Raw genomic sequence first — 21,493 nt, 5'->3', positions numbered from 1 at the left:
TGACTGAAAATAATCTCTATTAATCTTCCTCTTTTTTTCTTCAGTTACCGGAAGTGCTATTTCGTCATCTCCTCCTGCTGCAGCTTCTGGATGTTTTACGAGTTGCTGCTCGTGAAGGTTTGTAATATGTCAGAAAATAGTTACTATATTTCTGCATAGAGTTACTCTAAAGATACCACACATACCGTATGTGTGTGATAGCTACTGAAATAAACTGCCGACCAATCATTCAATGCAGTAATCAACCAGCGCAGTTTAGCTAGCCACTTCGCAAAATTAGCCTGGCTAGCTCGGTTAGCGAGCTAACGTGAGCTGGACGTATAAATAAACGGTAATTGTTACAATGTTAGCTTTCCAGACGGTGGCCCATACGTCAGCTCAGCAGCATATGACTTCATATATGGACAGGAGGAGATCAGTGTTCCTGAGCATGCAATAGAAGCTAATCCCGCAGCTGATCTTCACCGTCATCAAATGAATGAGTTCCCCAGTATTATTTATTGTTGTTTTCTAACTCCCAAGATGTTTTATTTCCTCTTGATGTTTCACAGCAGAAGTAATGATGTCGGGTGCTGGGGGAGGGAAGCGGCCATCAGGAGGGGACAGTCCCCCTGGCCCACCTGAGAAGAAGAGCAAAAAGGAAGAGAAGACCACCACCACTCTCATTGAGCCCATACGCATAGGGGGAGTCTCTTCTACGGTCAGTCACCATCTCTAGTTCAAGACACTTGTTATCCTCACCAACCCACATACAATTATCTCAACAAAGATCATCTATTTATATCAAGCCAATTTCAATAAACCACTCAAGAGATCTCTGATTTCCGGTGTCTTCATGTCTGTATGTTGTCTTAAGAAGAGCGTGAGCTTGAAACGTCACAGGTGAAAAAAATCAGCTTAAATGGGAGCTACAGTGTGCAGACTTCTTTTTCTTGTGTCTTGTAGGAGGAAATGGACATGAAGGTGATCCAGTTCAAGAACAAGAAGCTGTGTGAGCGCTTGGAGCAGAGGCAGACTATGGAGGATGAGCTGCGAGAGAAAATTGAGAAGCTGGAGAAAAGACAAGCCACTGATGACACCACCCTGCTTATTGTCAACCGCTACTGGTCACAGGTGCTTTTAACACACAGACCAATTGCTGCGTTCATGTGCTGGGATATATCGTATTTACGAGTTGCGAGCATATGAACGGCCCTCAAATGTCATATTTACGAATGGGAAATCGGGAAATTTCGATTTCCGAGTTGTGAAGTTTTCAGGGCTACAACAATGGCGGAAAGTATGGAGTCCATGTCACCAATTGACTGTAAAAAGTTATATATATATTTTTTTTTATTCTGTTCGTAGTAGCATCATTTATTTTTAGTAGTTGCACATTATGGCCTATGTAGCTACTGTAATGACCCACTACTTGCTTTTGGTAAGAAAACGCCAGCCACGAGAAAACAACCTTACTTCTGGCATCCATGTTTGTTGTCTTTCTGACCAAGAGCACTTGAATGGTGTCATGTCATAATTACAACCTCACAACTGGTAAGTAGGAGCTCCCGAGGAGCACGTGAATGCAGCAAATGTCTTGCACAGTGATAAGTCTGTAGTTGTATTACTGTAATTCCTGTTAAAAGATCTCACCAAAAGCAATAGATTAGCGCTCTATTCAGTGTTCAGGACCCAGTATTGTGAATTAAATACGAGTGATGCTGAGGCTGTGTAAAATGTAACCACTGTAATGATTTGTCCAAAGAGTTGACACTCATTTCAATCTTTTTGTCTAATTTGCAGTTGGATGAGAACGTTCACATTCTGCGCAAACGCATCGAGCCTGACGGTCCAGCGACAGCCATCCCTGTCCCTCCCGCTGTCCCTCTCCTTGCCCCGATGGAGGAAGATGCAGTGATACCACCCCCGCCAGTCCCTGCCATGCCTCCACCTCCACTCCCAGAGGCACAGAGTGAGGAGGAGCAGAAGCAGCAGCCCCCTCCCCCTGATGGGTTGGACGAGTCGTTGACACCCAAAGAGCTGCCACAAGGATCAACGAGTAAGGAGGATTTTTTCTTGAAAGTTTGGAAAATGCTTGATTTTAACAGTCATGTTTTCAAGGTTAGGAATATGCTTGAATTTGAATATACTCCGTGAAAAGTGCTTGATTTTCAACATAATCTGGTGTTTCATCGACAACAATCACTCGTGTAAACAAAAACCTTTTAATACCTGAAATGAGATTGTCCCGTCGTCATGTTTATTGCGTCCTGGCATCTCACACAAGACACAGAGCGGACCGCGGAGTGGAGTGAACCGGAGCTGGATTGACTGACATGGGCCCCGAAATGAAAAGGGACATTTTTCTGTTCATCGGTCAAGGAAAAATGGTTAGGAAAAGGAGTTAGGATGGATTTTTTGGCTATTCGAACACAGCCCCAGTGTTGTTACGTGTGTCCTTTCGGCTGCATTTTTCCAGTTCATTCCCTTTGTTGACGTTACGTCCCTCTTTCCTCTCCTCGTCATATCCAAGAGGAATCATTTTCAGATTAGACTTGCTGAAGTTGTGAGAGGATATGTCCACTTTTATAAAGACTGCATCTGGTGTGGAGTGTCATTAAATGAACAGACCTCAAGTTGCAGCGAGTATATACTCAACTGTAGAATAGGTCTTTTGTTAGAGCACTGAGTTTGACAGCTGTTCGATTTCACCCAGGTCCATAACATAGCCTAGTTTCAGAGCAATATAACAATCCCCTGTATTTACTTTTATTGAGTACATTGCTACATGTTTTAAATGAATTGGGACAACGGTCTCTCTCTGTGCCAGCCTATTCCATCACTTATCAGCACCAGCTGCACTAATTTGTCTTTCCAGGATTACATGTTTTTTCTTTCTTTGTCTTTTTTGTTTTGGGAGGGGGGGGGGAGACGCACGACTCCTGCCTATTTCTGATAAAGACTTGGGTTTGAATGCTTTCATCCCTTTATCACCTGCCTTCATTGCTGTGCAGATTCCTCGCCGCCTTCCCTGAGTGAGAATGCCAAGGCCTTCCTGGTCACGCTGGACCACAGCAGCGAGGAGGAGCTCAGTCTGCAGCTGCAGGACCGCATGCAGTTCAGCAAAGAAGCCATCGCCTGCCTGGTCTGCGTGTTCGACAGGCTGCACAGCCGCATCGATGAGCTCTGCAACCACGCCCAGGCTGCAGGTACCTGTGGAGACTTTGATCATTCACGACATGATTACGTGAGATACTGTACACATTAAAACCAGTTGTGCACACTACTCATTTCATATTGTGACCATCGGCGCTCGTTACGTCTGTGGCGTAAATGTGAGCAGTGTCTTTGAGGCGCTGATTGCGTGATGATGTCCATCCACAGTGTTTGAGGAGGATAGCCAGTCTGACATGATCACTCTGAACCGCACTCTGCTGGAGGAGAACGGTCGACTGCAAGACCTGGCCTCCTTCCTGCAGGGCAGACACCACAAGATGTCCATGGAGGTATGTTGTCCTTGGCACAGTGCATGTAGCCTGGGTAAACCCATCCCCCACGTGACCTGCTCTCAGACCTGTTCTCAGTCAGTCACTGACTGGGAACTGAGAGAGCAGGTCACGTGGGGGCTGGGTTTACCTAGGCTACAGTGCATGTGTGTGTGTGTGTGGGTGTGGGGGGGGGGGGGGGGGGTGTGTGTGAGAGCGTTTTTCCTAAAATACATCCTTCTTTCACATCAATGCAGTTGTCTTCCGCTTCATTTCTTTCAACTAGGGATGTCAATTTTAGGCGTGGTCCTGAATCGATCATCGGTAACGATCTATCAATCGATTAATTGTAATTAATCGAATTTGACGAACAATACCAAATGCGTTTTTTGCTCAATCCAGTGCCCTCTGGCGGGTTCATTGTAACATACTTTGAAAATAACCCATTTACAGACAGTAGATCGAGTCAATTTCATGCGTTGGAGCAAATCCTTAACGAGCAATTAATCGATCTTCGATTAATTGTTGACATCCCTACGTTCAACCTTATTTACTTGTCTCTAATTAAACAGCTACTGTGCTATCTTGTCTTCCTCTCCCAGTACAATGAGTTAGTGGACAAGGTGACCAGCTCTGAGACCAAAGTGTCTGAGATGGAGACGACCGTGGAGGACCTGCAGTGGGACATTGAGAAACTCCGCAAGAGGGAACAAAAGCTCAACAAACATCTAGCCGAAGCGCTGGAGCAGGTGTGTTTGGATAATGGATATGGATCTGTGTGTTTGTGTTGTGTCTATCTGTCCATGAGGCTTACACACCCTGTGTTATCGCTGATGTCTCTCTCTTAAAGACCCTGGAAACCAAAATCATCATCAGTGGATAACGATAAGGCTCTGAAGCACCTAAACTTGTCATGCCAGCTGTTGCTTATTGATGCATTATCCTTCTGTCTATCAGTACGTTTACATGCACAGTTAAGTCGAGCTATGGTTATAGCTCCATTAGGCTATTTACTCAGACTACTGTCCTTGTCCCAGTATACAAGCACGGTTGGGAAATCGATTTATTGATGGAATCATGTCGCCTCCGCTACGATAGGTGGCAATATGCACTCTTTCAGCTTGTAGTTGGGTCACCGCAGGCTCCCCCAATTCTTACAACTGGTAGCAGCAAGTCTCTTAAATGCAAATGGGAACGTAACACAAAGCTGCCCCTTGTTAGCTCAATACAGTTGAAACTAAGATATTCCATTAAAAAAATATTTTTTCTAGCCACAGATTTAGCTACTACATCAACAAACTTCACATTTAGCTTAAGCTAATCGCTCCCTGGCCGCTAACATAACAGTCAAAGGCTGGCATGGGAACTTTAGCGCATGCGCTGATCGCCTCCTCCAGTTCAGTCCCATGTTCAGTCCGACTAGCCTGTATACATGCAGGAGTAAATCGACTCCCAATCGCATTATCTGGGTGTGTTAGTCTGACTTTTATAACTTCGATTTCAGTCGAGCTAACATGTTTACATGTATTTCAAAAGTCCGGTTTTAGGCGGACTAACGCGATAATTAGATTTTTTTTTACGTGTCATGTAAACATACTGTATGTGTTGATGGAGTTTTATTGTTTACGGTCAGCTATCCAAATGTCAGTGAAATAAACAATATCCGAATAATGTGATTTATGGGATAGATGTGGGTGTGTCTCCCCTTTTTATGACCATTCCTTTATCTTTCACTTCTGGTTCTATTGTCTGTGGTCTCCAGCTAAACTCTGGCTACAACAGCACTGGCAGCTCAGGTGGGCTACCTGGAGGGCAGATCACGCTGAACATTCAGAAGGTAAGCATTCATATTAGGTAGCGTCCTTTTTCGCATACAATATTCATAATTTATTTTTGTATATACCTAATTTACCCAACTGGATTTTACATCGTAGCTGTAAAGTTTGAGTGCTTACAATAGAGTGCTTTATATTTTTGTCCAATACACTCATACAGCATTGTTATTAGAGCCCAACCGATATATCGGTCCACCGATATTATCGGCCAATATTGGCCGATAACCGATATATCGGTATCGGCCGATATGCCAATATTTTTTTCTTTTGTATTTTTTAAGTTATAGACAGCATGTTGTGTGTATTTGATATTTTTTCTTAACTCAAGTTATATTTTATATTTGTTCTATTTGTGTTTTTGTATTTCTAGTTATTTATAATTATTAAATTCCCAGTTCAGTTTACTGTTTCATTGCATTGATGTCATTTTGGACAATAAAGTTTATTGATGAGCTGTAAAATATCCTCCCTACATTACATATCAAGTCATGTCAAGTCATATCTTTGTCAAGTGTTTGATATTTGAGGGATCATTGCAAAAGAATTGTGTAATATAATGTGTATTATATAATATAAGAATATCGGCCGATATATCGATATCGGAATCTTTTTACTCTCTAATATCGGTATCGGCATCGGCCTCCAAAATCCAGTATCGGTCGGGCTCGAATTGTTATTATTATTATCATCACACTTGGAGAAAAATGATACAGTGCTGCAAAACATTGCTTCTTACATGGTAGATTTATCCTGCTTGCCTTCTATATATATTATGCACACTGTCTTTGTTTTCATCCTAGTTTGAGAGTCTGAATGCCGAGTTGGAACAAAACCAGGAGTTGGCAAACAGCCGCATGGCAGACCTGGAGAAACTGCAGCTGGAGCTCCAGGAGGCTGTGAGGGAGAGCGAGAAGCTGAAGGTAACGCATCAGTCCCTGGATGGGCTATTCGAAGCATTGCTATCAATACATGTGATGGTCTATCAATATTCAAATTTTCCTGAGACGTCCTTTTCGTCTATAGTTGGTGTTATAATGTGGTGTGAGACTTCCATGTCTCAACCTTCACCTGTCCTCTCAATCTCCATCCTGTTTTCCCAGATGGACCTGCGGAATATTCCAGAGGAGGTTGTGAAGGAAACCCCAGAGTACAAGTGCCTCCAGTCGCAGTTTTCCCTGCTCTACAATGAATCTCTAGGGGTGAAGACCCAGCTGGACGAGGCACGGGCCCTCCTGCTCACTGCCAAGAACGCCCATCTCCGACAGATTGAACACATGGAGGTAACTCTCAGGAGGACGATATCAGAGATATAGATATCAGAGAGATATTAGGTTCATATTATGATAGAACTATTTAAAGGAGTGGTCTTCAATCCCAGTCCTCGGTCTTAAACTATATTATGTAAACTCAAGGCGTTAAAAGGCTGTGGTTAACAATAACAGGGTATCCCACCACGGGTCCATGTTTGTGAATTTGAGAGAGAAAAATCAAGGCCTTGAAATATTTTGAAAATAGATATAAATAGACATGGACCATTGAAATAGCTTGAATTTATATATTTGGTGCTAGATTTTTTTATTATATATATATATATTTTTTTACTTAACGTTACTAAATAGGTTTAACACAGCACAGTTGAGAAGTGTTCACTCATTCAAGCCTCTCTTTTAATTGTTGTCTGTGAGCTTCTGTAAAGCCTGCTAGTTCTCATTACAAACATTGTTGTCAGTTGTCAGTTGTGTGTGTCAGTTGTCAGTGTTGTAACAGTAATTAACCTTGATGCGCGTCTCAAACGATGCTGTGTTGGGTCCTTGAATTTGAGGGAATTGGCCGTGCAAAGTCCTTGAATTTGATGTTTAAGAAGGTATGGGAACCCTCGGTTAAGGTCTTGAATACAAGACCAGCAGAGCAGCAGCAGAGCAGTGAATCTATTGTGAATCTATTGGAAATCTTTGTAATCCTCAACATTTTTTCCATCCAAGTTTCATCACTTGCTATTAAGTGTTTTGTACACTATAAAAGAGTGAAATTTACGACTTAAAGTTAAAACTGTGAATGAAGCCAGATTGAGATCAGGCTTCAGATATTCATCACCAGGCTAGCCAGGCTCCAGCAGCAGCCATCCACCACCAGGCCAGGCCCAGACTCCAGGAGCAGCCAGATACCATCAGGCTAGGCCCAGGATCAAGCACCAGCCATCCACCACCAGGCCAGGCCCAGACTCCAGGAGCAGCCATCCACCACCAGGCCAGGCCCAGGCAGCAGCCAGCTACCATCAGGCCAGGCCCAGGATTAAGCAGCAGCCAGCTACCAACAGGTCAAGCCCAGGCCCCAGCAGCAGCCTGGAGGCACGATGGGGACCAAGGAACTCAAGAAAGACATGGAGGAGCTAAAAGCTACAATGAGCATGATGACGGCTGAAATGGCGACCATAACAAGTCAACAGCGCACTATAATGAACTTGATGAGTGAAATCAAAGATCTCAAAACACAGAACGAGGGACAGGAGAAGAAAATTGACTATTTGGAAAACAGAGTATCTGACCTGGAACAGTACTCACGAATAAATGATGTCATAATATCCAGAGACTGGTGATTAAGCCAAGGTCTTACTCCCATGCCGTGAAAGGCCGTGGGAAGGAGGACAGTCAAGATCATGAGGAATCAACAGAGGAACAGGTGACTGCATTCCTTCATGGCAAAAACATTGATATAGACAAAAACAATATTGAGGCCTGTCACATACTGCCAACAAAGAACCAGAAGGACAAGCCTACAGTCATTGTGCGTTTTGCTAATAGGAAGCACAAAGTTGATCTGCTTAGGCAGGGGAGGAATCTTAAGGGCACAAATGTTTACATCAATGAGCACCTCACAAAAAAAAAATGCAGAAATCGCAAGGAAAGCAAGGTTCTTAAGCAAGCAAGAAAAGATCCAGTCTACTTGGTCTGTCAATTGCAAAGTCTTTATAAAAACGAAGGGTACACCAGAGCAAGCCAAGGTGCTCTGCATCAGGAACATAGAACAACTGGAGAGGTTTGACAAAGCCTAAAAAGAGCACCTTGATGATGAGCATCATTGTGTATTTCCAATTGTACTATATTGTTGTTTTCAGTATGATATATTTCAGCACTTAACAACATTATATGCTAGAATCTGAACAAGACAGATTCAGAATTTAACTTATTTAACTAGACAATTCTTTATAAGCCTTAAAATCATTTTAGACATATTAAAAATGTTTTTTTTTGTAGTTTACAGTTCTTATTTTCACCCGTATTTCACTTGCAAAACTGGTCTTATATTTAATCATAACTGGCATTAAAAAGATCTTAAAATTAACTTGAAGGAGCTTGTAGATACCTGGCACACCTTGACCCAAGAAATAAGCTGGTCAACCGTCGGAATGAAAAGGGAATTGGTGAGAACGTGTTTAACAATTCCTTACTGCTCTTCAACGGTACAGAGTGACGAGCTGTCCCTTCAGAAGAAGCTGAGGACTGATGTCATCCAGCTGGAGGACACACTGGCCCAAGTGCGCAAAGAGTACGAGATGTTGCGGATCGAGTTTGAGCAGAACCTGGCTGCCAACGAGCAAGCAGGTACCATCCAAAACACACACATATCCATCGCTCTAATAAGAAGGAACTAGGGAAGATATGCTGCTGTGTGGTGCAAATTAATAGCATACATCGCAGTGGAGTATAGTTTAAGTTAAGTTATCTTTTATTTATCCCCATGGGGAAATTCATCCCCTGCATTTGACCCATCCTCTACTAGGAACCTTCCTAGAACTAGGAGCAGTGGGCAGCCACTGTGCAGCGCCCGGGGACCAACTCCAGTTCTTTTTGTCATTGCCTTGGTCAGGGGCACTGACAGGAGTATTTACCCTAATGTGTCTTTGATGGTGGGAGGAAACCGGAGCACCCAGAGAAAACCCACACAAACATGGGGAGAACATGCAAACTCCACACAGAAAGGACCTGGGACAGACCGGGGTTCAAACCCGGGACCTTCTTGCTGTGAGGCAACAGTGCTAACCACTGAGCCACCGTGCCGTAGTGGTGATTATAGTCAGATCACTCTTTCATCTTTAGCCTCTTCACACAGTCAATCTGGGCGATGGATGGGTGGTCTTGGTCTATGGATGATGTTTTGTGTATTTTATAAACATGTTTGATGGCCATGTCTGTTGTTGAAGTTATTTATAGGTAACCTAATTTCTGACAGAAGCTGGCCTATAAATATATGAACGAGAACATCCATTCCCACTACATTCCTCATAGATGTTATGGGAGTTATATGCTCTAGTTTGGTCTCTGTGTATATTTTGGGTTAGGAACCCAAAGCCTCTTCCGAATCCAAGTTTTTCACTTAGGTTTAAACATGTTTTTATTAACTGTAGGACATTGCAATATTGCAACTCTGAGAGATGTATACATGTTTGCCTGTATGTTATCTGTCCAAGCTTCATCTTACATTTGAAATTGATTTAATTATAGCTTCGTCAGGTTGGACTTTTTGTGCTGTAGCACAGTCTGAGCTCCTCAGGGGAACCTTCCTGGTGGACATTTCATAATCTAGGCTGAAGACCAAAGGTCACTGGGCTGTTGTGTCTGGAGAATAGGCTGCCAAGATTTGTTATCTTGTAAATCTAATCTTAAAGCACACATGTGGCTTTCATCAGTGTCCAAGATTTTATTGTTTATCTTTGCTTTTATTTATTGTAATTTTTTCATGAAACACATGGTAACATTGTTTCAAAAAGTGCTATATAGATTAGGTTTATTGTTATTCTAAAAGCAAGCAAATATGCTGGTGTAACCATCATAATACAGTACTGCCACTTCCCTCTTTTAAAGATGTTTTGTTTCTCTATACCGATCTGGGGGGAAATATACACAGTTTGTTCATGTTTTCACACACACAAAGAATCTGTGTCCAGAATCTGATGAATGTTAATGTCGAGTATGTTGACACATTTCCCTTGAAATGTGGTTGCTGATTGTTGTTCTCTTGGTGCAGATTAGGGTTTGCCAAAACCAAACATGTTGACTCTCCTCTTTATCAGCCTCACCATCGTGCTCTCTTTCTGCTCTCTCAGGACCAATCAACAGAGAGATGCGACACTTAATCAGCAGTCTGCAGAACCACAACCTCCAGCTGAAAGGTGATGTGCAGCGCTACAAGCGGAAGCTGAGAGAAACACAGATGGAGATCAACAAGGTAGATACATCGGATAGGATTCTTCAGTAGCCAGCCAGATGGGAAAGGTAGCCGGCAAAGGAATGTTTGTGATGGCAAGATACATTTTTCCGGCGATGCATTTTGACTGAATGAATACATTAAATTGATTACAGACGGACAAAGCACGTCTTTATTTGTCACAAGCATCATTTGGTATGCACACACGTGCACGGCAAACAGTACACACACTAGGGGTGTCACGGTACACAAAAGTCACGGTTCGGTACGTACCTCGGTTTTGGGGTCACAGTTCGGTACGTACCTCGGTTTTGGGGTCACCGTTCGGTACGAATACGGTACAACGGGGGGGAAAAAGCAACAAATCCCAAATTCAGTTTTTTCCCCCTTGAATTTTTCTGAATTCTGTGTTTTGCTTTTTACGCTCATTTTACCATCAGAAATAGTGTCTAATAAGTGGGAATTAATAAATGTCCACTATTTAATAAGATCTAGGCAATCCACACAAAAAGGTTTTACTCTAGAGGAGTGATTTTCAAAGTGTGGGGTGCGCCTCCCTCTCAGATGTCTGTATTCCAGCTGTTTGACAGTGCAAAGGCATTTCCCCCCACTTTAAATCTTTATTGTACACAAGTTTGTAAACAGAGCGCATATGTGGAGTAGCCTAATACTCCCACCAACCCCTCCCCCACTGTCCGACAGACGGCGGGGTGGGTTTCACTTTCCCAGTAAGTACGGGAAAGAACCCTGTCAGCGCCTTAACGTTATTGGATGCGAGTTTTGTTTACCATAATGATTACGTTCGGTCATCTAATGGATTATTGGGACATGACAAGAAGTCATCCCCTCTTCCTCACCGCATCTTGCTTGTCATCCCACGTGATGTAAGTTGGTTGTTTACAAGTTAACAGCTTTGTTAGTGTTATGTAACGTTTAGCTGCAACGCGCAACTATAAAGGACTTTGTCTACGTAACGTTACATTAGCAAGCTTACCTCGTTTGCTTGATGTTGACAGAATTTGCAAAACAGCTTATCGCCTGAATCATAAAAGTCATTAGAATACTGCTCTGCACTTTTTTGATGACGGTAACGGGAGAGCAGCTGGACGCTTCAATATTGTTGTGGTTTGTTCCGTCTGTTCTGGAGCGACCCCCGGTAATGTTTCCTCTCCACATTCAGTGAACGCGGATTTCTATGGCCCTTGTGTTGTTTTTGTGTGTCGTCTTCTGTGGCGTTTAATTCAATTCAATTCAATGGCGTTCAAACAGCGTTTAGGTGCTTTACTACCACCTTCTGGATTTGACGTATTCGTCGTGTCGCTTCACGCACCGAACCGTGATGCTCGTACTGTGAAGTCACGGGACGAATACATTTACCGCGACACCCCTAACACAGACACATGCTTTGGAGGCGCTGTGAAATGCGTCCTCTGCGTTGGACCCATCTTGGCTCGTCCTCCTCCATGGTGGGTAGCTGCAGTGAAGCGCCCAGGGACCAACTTCTTCCAACCGCCGCTGGTCAGACAATGATCTTCTGCATGTTTTTAGTGGGGGCCCAGGGAGCACGGGGAGAACATGCCAACTCCACACAGAAAGGCCCTTTCGACGAGATAGCCCACTTGGGCAGTAGGAACTGAAAACATGGGGGGGGGGGCCCATCCTCAGCATCCCAGGCAGTAATCGAACCCAGGACCTTCTAGCTGTGAGGCGACAGCGCTACAACTCCCCATGCAATTTCACACACAGTTCAGTTATTAAGGAGAGTCACAACTGCATTCTGTGACCAAGCTCACTACCTGAAAAATGCTGGTATTGATGTGATTTTGCTTGAGTCTGACTCCAGTATGTACCAGACATGCACAATCACTCTGATTCAGAAATGTTGTCCCGCACAGATTCTGCTAGCGTGAACATTTTGTGACTTAGAAGCAGCCAGCCAGAGGTGAGTTGACCGCTAAATAGCCGGCAGCTGGCGCTTGGGGAACCCCCTGTAGACGTGTTGGGGTGTCTGTGGCTCAGGAGGCGGTGCTGGTCATCCTCCAGCAATCGCTTTGGGTAAAAGAGGCCGGTGGCTCGATCCCCGCCTCCTCCACTCCGCATGTCGAAGTGTCCTTTGGCAAGATACTGAACCCAAACATGTTCCCGATGGCTGTGCCAGCAGGCCCAGCACACTGCGTGGTAACTTGCCACATCGGTGTATAAATGTGTGTGTGAAGGGGTGAATGTATATACCTACTCATTGTAAAGTGCTTTGGATAAAAGCGCTATATAAATGCAGGCCATTTACCATTTAACCATTTGATGTAATCACCTGTTACATTGAGATGCAAAGAGCTATTCCTAAGCAATACTGAAAACGATAGCAGGATACGTTTCCTCTGATGCTAGTCACTTTGTTAATCACCATTTCTGGGACTAAATGCTGTGTTTGCATGATTAGAATTGGAGTGAAAATGTGCCATTTTGTTATTTTCTTTATCAACAGTTGCGGTGCCAGAGTGGCGACACTGGGGTTCTCATCCTGGAAGAGACGACGAGCGACGGCATGGACGTGAAGAAAGAGGAGGATGAGGACCAGGAGGAGGAGGAGGAGAGGAGGAAGGAGCTGGAGAGACAGCGGGCCCGGGAGAGAGAGAGGGAGGCAGAGAGAGAACGAGAGCGGGAGCGAGAGAGAGAGAGGCAGCGCAGCGAGGAGCTGAAGAGAAAAGACTCTGACACACTGAAGATGCTCAGAGGGGATCTCAAGTAATATAATAATAATAATAATAATAATAATAATAATAATAATAATAATAATAAATTCAATTTTAAAAGCGCCTTTCTCAGACTCAAGGACACTGTACAATAAGAACAAAACACACTAAAAGAGACATAATAGGTAGAAAAAGGAGAAAGAAAAAGGGGCTAAAAGGGAGCAGTAGAGCTATGCTGAGCCCAGGCTATGCTCAGGGAAAGCGAGACGAAAAAGATGGGTTTTGAGTTGTCTTTTGAAAATGGTTATAGAACCGGAGTCGCGGATGGGAAGTGGGAGGGAGTTCCAGAGTTTAGGTGCAGCAGCAGAAAAAGCTCTGTCACCAATGGTGGATCTATTAGTGCGGGGGATGGTGAGAAGTCCAGTGTCGGAGGAACGGAGACTACGTAGAGGGGTGTATGGGTGGAGGAGGTCAGATAGGTATGAGGGGGCCAGACCATGCAGGGATTTATAAGTGAGGAGGAGAATTTTGAATGTGATACGGTGTTTTATGGGAAGCCAGTGGAGTTGCTGCAGGGTGGGGGTGATGTGGTTCCAGGGTTTGGTCCGTGTGAGGATCCTGGCAGCGGAGTTCTGCACATACTGCAGCCGGGCAAGGGTCTTGGCGGGGACCCCGAACAACACTCCGTTGCAGTAGTCCAGGCGTGTGGTGACAAAGGCGTGAATCAGGGTTTCGGCGGAGGTGTCAGAGAGAGAGGGACGGAGGCGTGAGATGTTTTTGAGGTGGAAGAATGCAGATTTAGTGACAGATTTTATGTGAGATTGGAAGGAGAGGGTTGGGTCAAGCAGGACCCCCAGGTTGCGGACTTCTGAGGAGGGGCAGATGGAGCAGCCGTCAATGGAGAGGATGAGGTTGCTGACTTTGTGCAGTGTGGACTTGGGTGCAATTACTATGAGTTCCGTTTTATTGCTGTTTAGTTTGAGGAAGTTAGTGGTCATCCAGTTTTTAATTTCACGGAGGCAGGTGATGAGGGAGTGGGGGGGCTGGGGGGCAGAAGGTTTGGTGTGGATGTATAGCTGGGTATCATCGGCGTAGCAGTGGTAGCTGAGTCCATGTTTCCTGATGATGTGGCTGAGGGGAAGGAGGTAGGTGGTGAAGAGGAATGGACCGAGGACGGAGCCCTGAGGGACACCTTGTCTGACTGGGGCTGAAGCAGATCGGCACCCGCCGAGGGACACGTAGTGGAGCCTGTCGGCTAGATATGACCGAAACCAGGCCAGAGGGGTTCCAGTGATGCCCAGAGTGTGTTCGAGGCGGTCGAGGAGGATAGAGTGGGAAATGGTGTCAAAGGCTGCTGAGAGGTCGAGGAGGACAAGGATGGTGATGTTACCAGCGTCGTTAGCCAGGAGTAGGTCGTTTATGACCCGGATTAAAGCTGTCTCTGTGCTGTGTTTAGGCCGGAAACCGGATTGTAGTGGATCAGACAGGTTGTGGAGTGACATGTAAGATTGAAGCTGAGAGGCGACGGCTCGTTCTAGGGTCTTACTGAGGAAGGGGAGGTTGGAAATGGGCCGGTAGTTATTGAGGTTGTCGGGGTCCAGGCCCTGTTTTTTCAAAACTGGTGTGACTGCAGCAATTTTGAGGGCAGGGGGAACGGAGCCGGTAGTGAGGGAGGAGTTGACAATTGCAGTGATTAGGGGGCAGAGGGCGGGTAGGCAGGACTTGACCAGGGAGGTGGGCATCGGGTCCAGGGCACAGGTGGACGCTTTGGCGCCGGAGATGAGCTTGGTGATGGTGGCTGCATCAAGGGGGATAAAGGCGGGGAATGAGCAATGGAGTGGGGGGGAGGGACAGGTAGGGACAGAGGATGGCTGGGGGGTGGGGGAGGAGGCAGGAAGGGTTGGGGTAGTAGCAGGGTCAGTTTTGGGGGAGGACAATGAATTTGGCGGTAGGAGCTGTTTGTAGATTGTGTCGATCTTGCGTTGGAAGAAGGCAACAAATCTGTCACAGAGATCAGAGGAAGATGAGGAATGGGAGGCACTGACGGGGGGTTGGAGCAGTCGGTTTATGGTGGAAAAGAGAGCTTTGGGGTTTCCTTCGCCGTTGGCAATGAGGTGTGAGTAGTGGTCGGTTTTTGTTTGGCAGAGGGCAGCTCGGTAGGTGGTGAGGTGGTCCTTGTAGGCCTCAAAGTGTGCCATGAGACCTGTCCTCCTCGACAGTCTCTCGAGTTGGCGACCTTTTGCCTTCATGGACCGGAGCTGGGGTGTGTACCAGGGGGCAGTGTGGGTGAAGGAGACCGTACGGGTTTTGAGGGGAGCAAGATGGTCGAGGGTGGATGAGAGGATTTGATTGTAGGAGGACACCATTTCAGCGGTGGAGTGGATAAGGGGGTCAGGGGTGGTGTGTCGGCTGAGCGAGTGAAGGAGGTCCATGGTGCAGATGTTTTTTGTCTGCAGGTTCTCTTCTGATAAACAAACAAGGAATTTTAAGTCATATCTGGTTACTGAGCACGTGCAAACCTTTTAAGCCCACGGCGCAGTGGTGCGGCCACTCCCACCACCCATAATCCCCTAGGCCTAGCCACTCCCCCTACCCACCATTCGAATCCCGACTCCCTGCCACCTTCCTATCCCTAGCTACAGCCCCCCCCTCCACATCACCCCACAAATCTAGACTCTCTACCACCTTTCTATCCCTAGCTATGGACACCCCCCTTCCCTGTTCCTTCCTAAACGTCCATGAGTGAGTGAATCAGTGTCCTGACTTTTCCATCTTATGTGGAAGGGGGGAGGGGGGGGGGGAGTAGACAGTCACTCCCATCGATTAGTCTACTGCAGGTTTTTGTTTGATCTGACTGCTTTGGGACTGTTTACAAGCTGCACAGAGCAAAACACTAACAAAGATTCAAGAGTTCTTTAATAGTCATTCTTATGCACTTCCATACGTAAAAATGAAACAATGTTTCGCATAAAAACACCAGAAAAAAGTAGGAAAAAGCCAGCCAAAAAATACAATACTATTGTTTTGGTTTGTGCTGTTTTTGCTTTTTGTTTTGTACTGTAAGTGAGCATCTGGTGGTGCTGATCTGTAATGTCATGAAGCAAAATGTGTGAACCTGGGTTTAGAAGCGCTCAGCTACTCGTCACATGATGGTGTTTCATATCAGTCTCGTTTCCTCTCAGGAAAGCCCAGGAGTCCCAGAAAGAGATGAAACTACTGTTGGACATGTATAAGTCTGCCCCGAAGGAGCAGAGGGACAAAGTCCAGCTCATGGCAGCTGAACGCAAATCTAAAGCTGAGGTTTGTTTGTTCACTTAGACATCCTTCAACAATGTCTTCACATGATTCCTTTGGACATTATAACAGAAAGTGTTCATGAGCGTGTCCCAGTTTTGCGTGTTAGTTAGTTGTGTTACAGTAGTTTCCTGGGGAACAACACAATATTGCGGTGTACATACAGACAATATTACTGTACGTCCCCTAGAAACAAGGTCATAGTATGCTATAACTTGTCAGACTGGAATGAAAGCAGGTACTGTACTTACTGTAAAACATCAAATACACACCACATTACAGCACTGAATCCATGTCAACTTGCTCTTACTATTAGCATAGCATTGTAATCGTCTGGATGACGACAGGCATTGCGACGCATAGGGTTACAAGGGAATTACAACCCTATGGCTTATTGAAAAAGTTTTATCTGACTTTGACTGAAAAATGCCTGCAATCTTTCATTTATGCACATATGGTAAGCTGTGCCATACTAACCATATACATAGGTATATATCTTCTTTTATATAAAATTGAGTAAGTGGGTTCTGTCTGTTTCAATTGTTGTCCCACTGATGTCACAATGTCTCTGACATCATCAGTGCCTATGACATCAGTGATGTAAGATGATTTTGGTCAATAATGATGTCACTGATGTAATTTTGTCCGATTGATGATGTCACAATGTCTGACATCAGTGATGTCGTCAGCGACATCGTTATTGACCAAAATCATCTTATGACATCACTGATTATGTCATAGGCACTGATGTCATAGGCATTGTGACATAATCAATGATGTCAGGCATTGTGACATCATCAGTGATGTCAGGCATTGTGACATCTTCGGTGACAGTGAGGTCATCAGTGATGTCGTCAGCGACATCGTTATTGACCAAAATCATCTTATGACATCACTGATTATGTCATAGGCACTGATGTCATAGGCATTGTGACATAATCAATGATGTCAGGCATTGTGACATAATCAATGATGTCAGGCATTGTGACATCTTCGGTGACAGTGAGGTCATCAGTGATGCGAAGTTGAGCAATTAGGTTTTTCAAGGGAATTATTCAAGTTAATACAAATTAAAATATTTCAAATCATTTTTTTTTATGCAATTATTCAAGTTGAGGAATTAAACAAAAAATAATGTATAGACATGTTTCTGCCCATAGAAAACATTCACACCTGCAGTTATATGCGTTAACAATAGTTTGTTTCTAATCTGGACCCGCCCAGGTGGTTGAGCTGGGAGCGCGAGTGCGAGAGCTTGAGGAGAGGGAGAGGAAGGAGAGCAAGAAGCTGGCTGACGAAGATGCCCTCAGGAAGATCAGAGTGGCAGAGGAGACAATTGATCATCTACAGAAGAAACTTGCTGCTACTAAACAGGTGTGTTCCTCAATCATAACCATATCATAGCATGGTAAGTGATGTGGCATGAAATGAAACTCCGTGCGGGTAATTCTCTATTTAAAAATTAGCTGGAAAGGAGTAGCCTATTGTTATTACCGTAATTGTTACTAAGCCTATTGGTAACATGACGGAAGTGTGAATTAAACTTTAACCTGTTCCACTTCCTAAACATTTTAATCCTTTCAGCACTGCAAGAAACGAGATAAAAGCCTGCCAATGACAAATGCGTAAGCAAATGGACCTAATAAGCAAAATGCGACAAAACATGAACTCAAGCATGAACTTGAGACCTTTGGAGCATACAGCACCTTTTGATATATACACTCATTGTATATAGGCCATCTGTGTTAAGAATGAAAGTAGTACAATAACTATCACATTGGCCTAAAAGCGACCTGCTCCTAATCTTAGACAACCAAATAGGAAATGAAAGCTTATGCTGTGGCCCGCAACTTGAATCTAATCATCTGCTTGCTGTTCAAATTTGCCTGCCTGCAATGTTTAGGGCCTTTTAAGATTCCAGATGCAGGCTTTGTTGGTAGCAACACATTTGACAAATGTTTCTACCTCCAGCTCATCATCTGTTTTTATTTTTATTTTTTATTTTAATAGCTTTGATCTCATTTTCTGTAACTCCTCTCTGTGATTTCAGTACAATATATACAAAATCTATTGTCCCCCCCCCTCCCCTCAAAACAGCCATGCGAAGTGGCACAGACGTGATTATGTAGTATGCGGAGTGCAGTGATTCAACATAATATTTGAGTCTGGGGAGAGGCTATGGCAGTGGTGCCCAATTTGGGGCCGGCGGGCCAAACTTGGCCCGCGCTCTGTTTGTTTTGGCCTGCCACGGATTTGGGGGGGGGGGGGGGGGATTTGCATGCCAGGCCAGGCTGAGTGTGAGAGCAAATCAATCAATAGACTATAACATTGGTGTGTTTAAAATGAGATATTCCACTAAATATGGCTAAAACAGATTCAAACATGCAAAAAAGGCACACAAAAAATCGCCGCCGGCCTTAATTAAAAACATTTTGTTTTTGGGATGGGGGGCCCCCCTAAGAGCTTCGCTCTATATTGAAATGTTATTTTAGATTTAGAATGTTAATTTTCTATAAAACAATACATTTGAATGTAATTCCACAACATTTATTTTTGGCCCTCGGCCCTCCACCCAGATTGAGTTTTGGCCCTTCATGGGAAAGAATTTGGGCACCCCTGGGCTATGGTTTATACCAGACAAACTTTCTAACTGTTGAATCTTGCCCAGGTAGGTCTCTTCCCTTGCAAAAGAGTTCCTTGCTTTATTTAACACGATATAAGCGGCATGTAATATCATTCTATAACAGGTCTGAACTTACTGATCATTTCCTTCACCTCGTTGTCCTGTAGATGTTTTCCAAGGGTTGAGAGTGAGACAATCTTATGGAACCTTATTGGCAGTTATTCACCAAAGGGGTTAAAAGAGGAGACCCTCGTGACAAAGAGACATTAAAAAAAACATGACGGGATCAGGCTCAAAATGTTAATTGAGTAATGTCATTGTAATGATATAATTTGAGTTGCATGGATTGTGGATACGCCCACACTAGATAATGATACGCATGTCTTTCTCCTGACGATAGTTGTTCAATAGTTGACCCTGCTGCCACCTTGAATTTGATATCAGTGGAGCTTAGGAGGTTCTTATCAGACTTGGGGATGAAAAACAAAAGTATAGATGCCAGAATAAATATACCCGAGGCCAAAACTCTGCACAGTCCCTTCTCTGTTTGCAGCTCCAATGTGATCTAGGCTGATAGGACAGGTGTATACAGTGAGTCACTGTTTGTTCACCAAACTGGTGCAAAATCAATAAAAAGATTTGAGAAAGAAGACGGGCGTATTCTTACATTAAAATCTTGTCTAGCACAGTTTCAAAGTTGGATACCTTGGTGAGCTAAGGCTGGCTTTACTTTCACGCAACTTTAGTTTGTTGAATTTTATATGAAACTTAAGTTGCAATTGATTTGCATGGTGTAAAGCCCTCTGCAATGCACTCCGACCTTATTATTCAAATGTTTTTATTTACCGTAAATTCCGCACTATAAGCCGCACCGGAGTATAAGCCGCACCTGCAAAATTGCCTGTTTGTTACATATATAAGCCGCACCGGACTATAAGCCGCGGGTGTTTTAATGATTTTTTTTTTTTTTTTTTTTTTTTTGTGTTTTAACACATTCACTGCCAGCCTTTTTTTTTTTACTGTAGGTAGCTTTTGCCAGAGGTTTTTTTTGAGGATTCTGGCTCATTTTACAAGAGCCAAGGATAATTTTCTGCTTGGACTTTGTGAACACAAAGTTCACAAAAGTACTAATAGAATGTGTGCTTTCTCTGTCTAAAAGAGTTAGTTTGTAGAGTTAGTAGTTATGTAGATATTAGCCGTTGAGTACAGCATGGTTTCAGCGTCTGAGACAAAAAGCTGAGATAATCGCAGTTTTGTGAAATTCAATATCAAACAGTCACTTTAACCATTTATTTTTGGCATCAGTGAGACATCAGACATAAACAATATAGTTCTGAACAGTAATTTCCTCCATAGCAGCACCCGCACCCCCTCTCCTTACAACTCCTCCCTCCGTGGGCGTGTCTGGTGGATTTCAGCAGCGTTTGTCAGTCACAAGCCAGTCTCTCCTGCCTGTCTGAGCAGTGAGCAGCAGCCTCCCTCTCTGGCGGCCCCTCGTCGGCGAGCGTGGATGTGGCTTAATCCGTTCTTGGATTTTCGGTTGAGAGCTTTGACGAAGCCTTGTGTGACTCTAGGCTTTATGCTGCGCGCTTCAAAGTGTGCTTTCCACCCAGTCCACCTTTGGAACCCCCCACCGCCGTGCGCCCGTGTGAAAGGTTTTCGCCTACAGTATGAGAATGAGGCTCGTTCGCTTCTGGGTCCTCGGTTGAGCTCAGCTGGAATGCGTGCGTTTCTGGCCAAACAACACTCAATAGTCTGAGCACCGTCGCCACTCAGTGGGTCGGCGGAATGGATTGCACACGCCCGGCGGCTCTAACAGTATAATAGAAGATGCAAAAGGGCCAGATCAACGATCCACCGTCAAAAAAAAAAAATCGATTCTGAAAACGTGTTAACACGTTGTTGGCAGTCAACAGCTGGATTCTGAAAACGTGTTTACACGTTGTTGGCAGTGAACGTGTTAATGTTTAATTACCATATGTAAGGGTTCATGCACAGAGGGGATTGTCGGGAAAGAGATGGCTGTTTGAGGAAGCTCCCATTTATTAACATTTCAACAAAACAACATAACACAACACCACCTGTGTTTTTTTTTACAGTGCACACAGTGTCCGCGGTGTGGTGAAAAGAGGGCAAGAGAGGAAATTAAAACAGAAGTGGATTTATAGTTAGAAAGAGTGCTAAAAAAGAGAGTTTTTTTTTTTTTTTTTTTTGAAAAAATCCATAGATAAGCCGCACCGGCCAAAAAACGGGGAAAAAGCCACGGCTTATAGTCCGGAATTTACGGTAATTTTTCAAAATTATACAACATTCAGCATATGAAGATGTTGAATGATCAAATCCGCATTCCCATAAACTTTTGTTAACCATAGACCTTAT

General features: G+C 44.2%; 1 protein-coding gene across 2 annotated transcripts in view; it reads left to right on the top strand.

Annotated features, from left to right (window-relative positions):
• Nucleotides 1–76: 76 nt before the first annotated feature.
• Nucleotides 77–21,493, top strand: part of rnf40 (ring finger protein 40) — a 32,227-nt gene continuing 10,810 nt past the window's right edge. Inside the window, exons 1-15 of one of the 2 annotated variants that reach the window (XM_083636235.1) lie at nt 77–117; nt 552–700; nt 946–1,113; nt 1,783–2,038; nt 2,994–3,188; nt 3,364–3,485; nt 4,067–4,213; nt 5,227–5,301; nt 6,100–6,219; nt 6,400–6,579; nt 8,766–8,901; nt 10,404–10,525; nt 12,990–13,249; nt 16,380–16,497; nt 17,716–17,865. In XM_083636235.1, coding sequence (XP_083492361.1) covers nt 560–700; nt 946–1,113; nt 1,783–2,038; nt 2,994–3,188; nt 3,364–3,485; nt 4,067–4,213; nt 5,227–5,301; nt 6,100–6,219; nt 6,400–6,579; nt 8,766–8,901; nt 10,404–10,525; nt 12,990–13,249; nt 16,380–16,497; nt 17,716–17,865 — 2,190 coding nt within the window. In that variant the 5' untranslated portion in view covers nt 77–117; nt 552–559. The remainder of the gene's footprint in view (nt 118–551; nt 701–945; nt 1,114–1,782; nt 2,039–2,993; nt 3,189–3,363; nt 3,486–4,066; nt 4,214–5,226; nt 5,302–6,099; nt 6,220–6,399; nt 6,580–8,765; nt 8,902–10,403; nt 10,526–12,989; nt 13,250–16,379; nt 16,498–17,715; nt 17,866–21,493) is intronic. The other variant, XM_083636236.1, reaches the window with a different exon arrangement.

The sequence above is a fragment of the Poromitra crassiceps genome (assembly GCF_964638095.1).
Source record: "Poromitra crassiceps genome assembly, chromosome: 4".
NCBI lineage: Eukaryota > Metazoa > Chordata > Actinopteri > Beryciformes > Melamphaidae > Poromitra > Poromitra crassiceps.
This window is presented reverse-complemented; position numbering and strand designations above follow the sequence as displayed.